General features: G+C 29.3%; 1 protein-coding gene across 1 annotated transcript; it reads right to left on the bottom strand.

The window, feature by feature from the left end:
* Positions 1–512: 512 nt before the first annotated feature.
* LOC145977017 (pancreatic triacylglycerol lipase-like) lies at positions 513–3765 on the bottom strand. Its single transcript, XM_083108640.1, has 7 exons — positions 3605–3765; positions 3465–3519; positions 3234–3379; positions 2907–3149; positions 1934–2134; positions 1444–1600; positions 513–1336 (listed from the first exon to the last, which is right to left on the bottom strand). Exons 1-7 carry the CDS (start codon positions 3684–3686, stop codon positions 1300–1302), a joined length of 921 nt encoding a protein of 306 aa, XP_082964766.1. The 5' UTR covers positions 3687–3765; the 3' UTR covers positions 513–1299.
* Positions 3766–4023: the final 258 nt, after the last annotated feature.

The following is a 4023-nucleotide window of genomic DNA, read 5'->3' on the forward strand; positions in this document are numbered from 1 at the left end:
GGCGGAAGTGCCATTTATGTATCCGAAACAAAGGCAATATATTTGATCGCGGCAGACAAAGAAATGCATACAACTATTTGCGTCCAATGCCATAGTATATTCGGAGAAGCCGACACTTTTATCCTACGTAATTGCGTCTTTTAAAAACTGCATTAATGCCGTGCCTTGCATATATATTTTAAAATTATGAGTGTAATTATTTTTCCTCTCTCAATAGCAATAATATTTATAAACTCAAAATTTTTATCATACTGTATCACAATAGTGCGGTATATTTATAGTATTTTACAATAATATCAATTATTAATTGATCATCTCATGTTCTTTTATATGGAGTGATAATGCTTGTCATAAAACGAAGTAAATGAACGAATGATTCTGTTAGGATTTTGAATAAAATCTCAATATTGAAATGACCGGAAGCAATGACAAGAATCTGTTTATATTGCAATGCGTTTAATGCGTTTGATGCGATGCATTTCTCTCTTGCGCGAATAATATAACACTCATATGACGTAAGCACTTAACCGAGCAAAAATCGCTTAAGAGTTATCTTTGTTCTATTTTGTAAATTATACTCTTTTCTCCCCAAAGAAAAGGAAAGAAAGAGAACGAGATGTTCTTCGTCGTTCAACTGCCACGGTTTATTTTATGTGATTCTAATGTACGTCGCCCGTTAGTAATCAATGTCTCCCTTAGCTCTCATTAAGCCGGAATTAGTGGCGATATTCCTTATTGAGAGCGCCGAGTATATTTATGCGATGCATCCCGTACACGGCCTTGGATTTAGTGACTAGCTGAGAAATTACGTACGACGCAAAAAATAATTATAATGGGTTAATATAATCTGCGACTCATAACATCTTGTTCGGTTAAATACACGATTTGTACACAATTTTGTAATTATATGTATAAATATGGCTGTGGAGAAAAATTGTAGATAAATGCTCGCGTGATAGATATTAAGATGCTTCATTTTTAAAATATTATATTTATTGTGCTGTATATTTCGCTACTTTCTTATTTTTGATTTAAAGAAACAGATTAAGACAAACATTCGAATAATATCAAAGCTGTTGAATAACATTGTCTCGAAAGAAGGCTAATACGTTGATGCAGGTGATTGTTCGCTGATCGTTCAGATCGTGCTGTTTTACTTTATGGTCCAACACAAATTAACATAAATACGAGGGCGTCTCGTAAAAGGTAGTAGTTTCGGTGCCTATGACTATCTCATGGAACTATTACAGATTATGTCACATTTAATGTCAAACTAAAAAAATGCATGAATAATTTTTATTATATAATTCCCGTAGAGAAATAAAATGATCCGTTTCTGCAAAAAAATATTGTAGATCAATATTTTTTATTATTATATAAAAATAATTTTTAATTCTTACGCTTACTAAATATAAATAAGTAAAATATTAATTATTATCTTACACATTCGATGCAGCATATCCAACGTTAGTCTGCAGGTTGCCTTTGCAGTTATTCGCGTTATAATTAATATAGAAAGAACAATTTACCGCAATAAATTCTGTAGGATGACGTTTCGATTCTGCATACAGTTTAACTGATCTTTGATGACTGCACAGATCTAATAATAACAGAATAAATTTCTATAGATATATTCTATAGAGATATATTGGTAATTTAAATTTTTGTAGATTTATATCAAATGAATGCAACATCGATAATTCTTCGATAATTAATTTTCGAAACACTTCAAACAGTAGCCGATCTTAGTTGATTAATTATATTTGAAATGTTAGTTGATTAAACATATTTGAAATATAATTACATATGAAATTATCTTTTTTTTAATATTATAAAATGTTTTAAATATTAAAATTTGTTTGTAATATATTAGGCAGCAAATGTTAATTTATAAAGAATTAACGATAACATATTTTAAGACATTGATTCTCACCAGTCTTGCTTAATGGGAAACCACCAAGTTTGCAACCAGGCTGAGGACGAGTGCCACCGTTTGCATAATACTCCGCTGTTCCCATATGTCTAAGAGTGCCATATCCTCCGCTATCCGTATGAATGATATCGATCCATGTCGCATCTGTAGGTGTGAGATAGCATCCGAAAGGATAAAATAAAGGATTTGCAGGATCCAATCCTATAAATAATAAGAAATTTTACAATAATTTTAAAATAAAATGTTACCACAGATTCTTCCATGGATTTATTCTTTTATGGATTTCTTTTCTTATTTTTTTTATTAGCGAAGATCTAAGAAAAAAATCGATGAATTACTTAACCATTGATTATTTACATAAAAAGATTTATAATTATTTAAGTTGATAATTATTAAAATAAAATAAATAATTTGCTAATATACATGTTGATAATATTATGTATATGTGTGTTATTTATATACACATTTGTTCTACTAATACTTTATATATGTATAATAAAAATATATAATATAAAATATACATAACTTATTAGTAAAAAATATTATTACATTATTTTCGGGCAAAGATCTTACAAAAGTCTTACTTTTTATTTTCATAATTTACTTTCTTTTATTTTTCATAAGATTACTTTTATAAATTAATACTTTTATAAATTTTTTGACACTTTTTTTACAGTAAGTGAAGCAAAAAGATCTCAACAAACTTAAGCAAAAAATTGTAATGGAATATATACGTATTATCATCAATAATTAACGCTTAAATATTTAATGTTGAGGATGAAAAATTATAATAAATAATAATATTAAATAATCACGAGTAAACAGATTGAAAAGTAGCGGATTATGTTAAGTTAAAATATCCTTAAATTTATATATGCAGATTCTCCATTCTAATTATCATTTATCACCTCTTCTATCAGTCAAGAAAGACTCCAGATGCTCTAAAGATTTCAAATTTAATTTAATTACATACCTGTGATGCGAGGTATTATGAAGTCATTGCATTTACCAACAAAACCAGCTATGTGAACACCTAAAGAGTGTGCGACAATATATATTTTCATACTATCGAGGCCGCTATTTACAAGTAGTCGTATACTTTGAGCGAACAAACTGCCCACTTTTTCGCCGCTTCGGAAGGCGTTCCCATAAAGACCGCTCGAATGTTTACTCCAATCGAGTAACACAACATTGTCCGTTCTTTCATAACAAAGTGCTGATGCGAAAAAAGTACTTTATTGTGTATTTCGCTTTAATTTAATAATAATCCATCATATAATTTATCATATAAATGCGATACCTTCCATCATTACTTGGACATTTGCATCTTCCGGATTTTCTAGATATCCAAAGACATAAAAGATTGTTCGCTTATCTTCTAACACTTTTAACAACTTTTGTGGCGCTGTGATGGGATAAGCAATCGTTGCTGGAGTCTCATTATTGCTATATAGCGCAAAAATATTTATTTTAATTATTATTGATAATTATAAGACAGATAATGTTAAGACACTCTTCTATAAATACGAACCATTTATAATAAATGAGATTGACACCAGTCGCAAAATTTGAATCCGGCTGACTACCTATAAAAAATAATATACACACATAATACGCACTTTTGATATTCACGCAATGCCAAGAAATGTAGAAAATAGAACACGTATTTACAGGAACACGAATTTCCTTCGCTGTACATTATCTTTGTCACGAAAAATGACAGAAAATAAAGATGTATATTAGACGTTAACATTTTGAAAATCTTCTGCGAAAAAAGTCTGTCTTTATATAGGCTCTTTATCGTACGGATCTTCTCTACATGGAAGAATGCCGATGTTAACACAATATATACTAGTGCCCTCTCCACATATATCAGATATTAAAGATAGATAGATATTAAAGATAGAAGTAAAAATGACTAAAATAAAAAAACTCACCTCATTTATTCGCGCACACTTGTTAATTAATAATCGACAATTGAGTAACATAAACGCCATTTACGCATTTATATAATCTATATTTAACTTTTTCTTGTTCTTGTTACAATCGTACCATATTTTTATAACTCATATATAATTTTCACATCGAAA

Source organism: Camponotus vicinus, unplaced genomic scaffold, assembly GCF_025532165.1.
Source record: "Camponotus vicinus isolate PSW18456_S1 unplaced genomic scaffold, iyCamVici1.0 SCAF_1, whole genome shotgun sequence".
Taxonomy (NCBI): Eukaryota; Metazoa; Arthropoda; class Insecta; order Hymenoptera; family Formicidae; genus Camponotus; species Camponotus vicinus.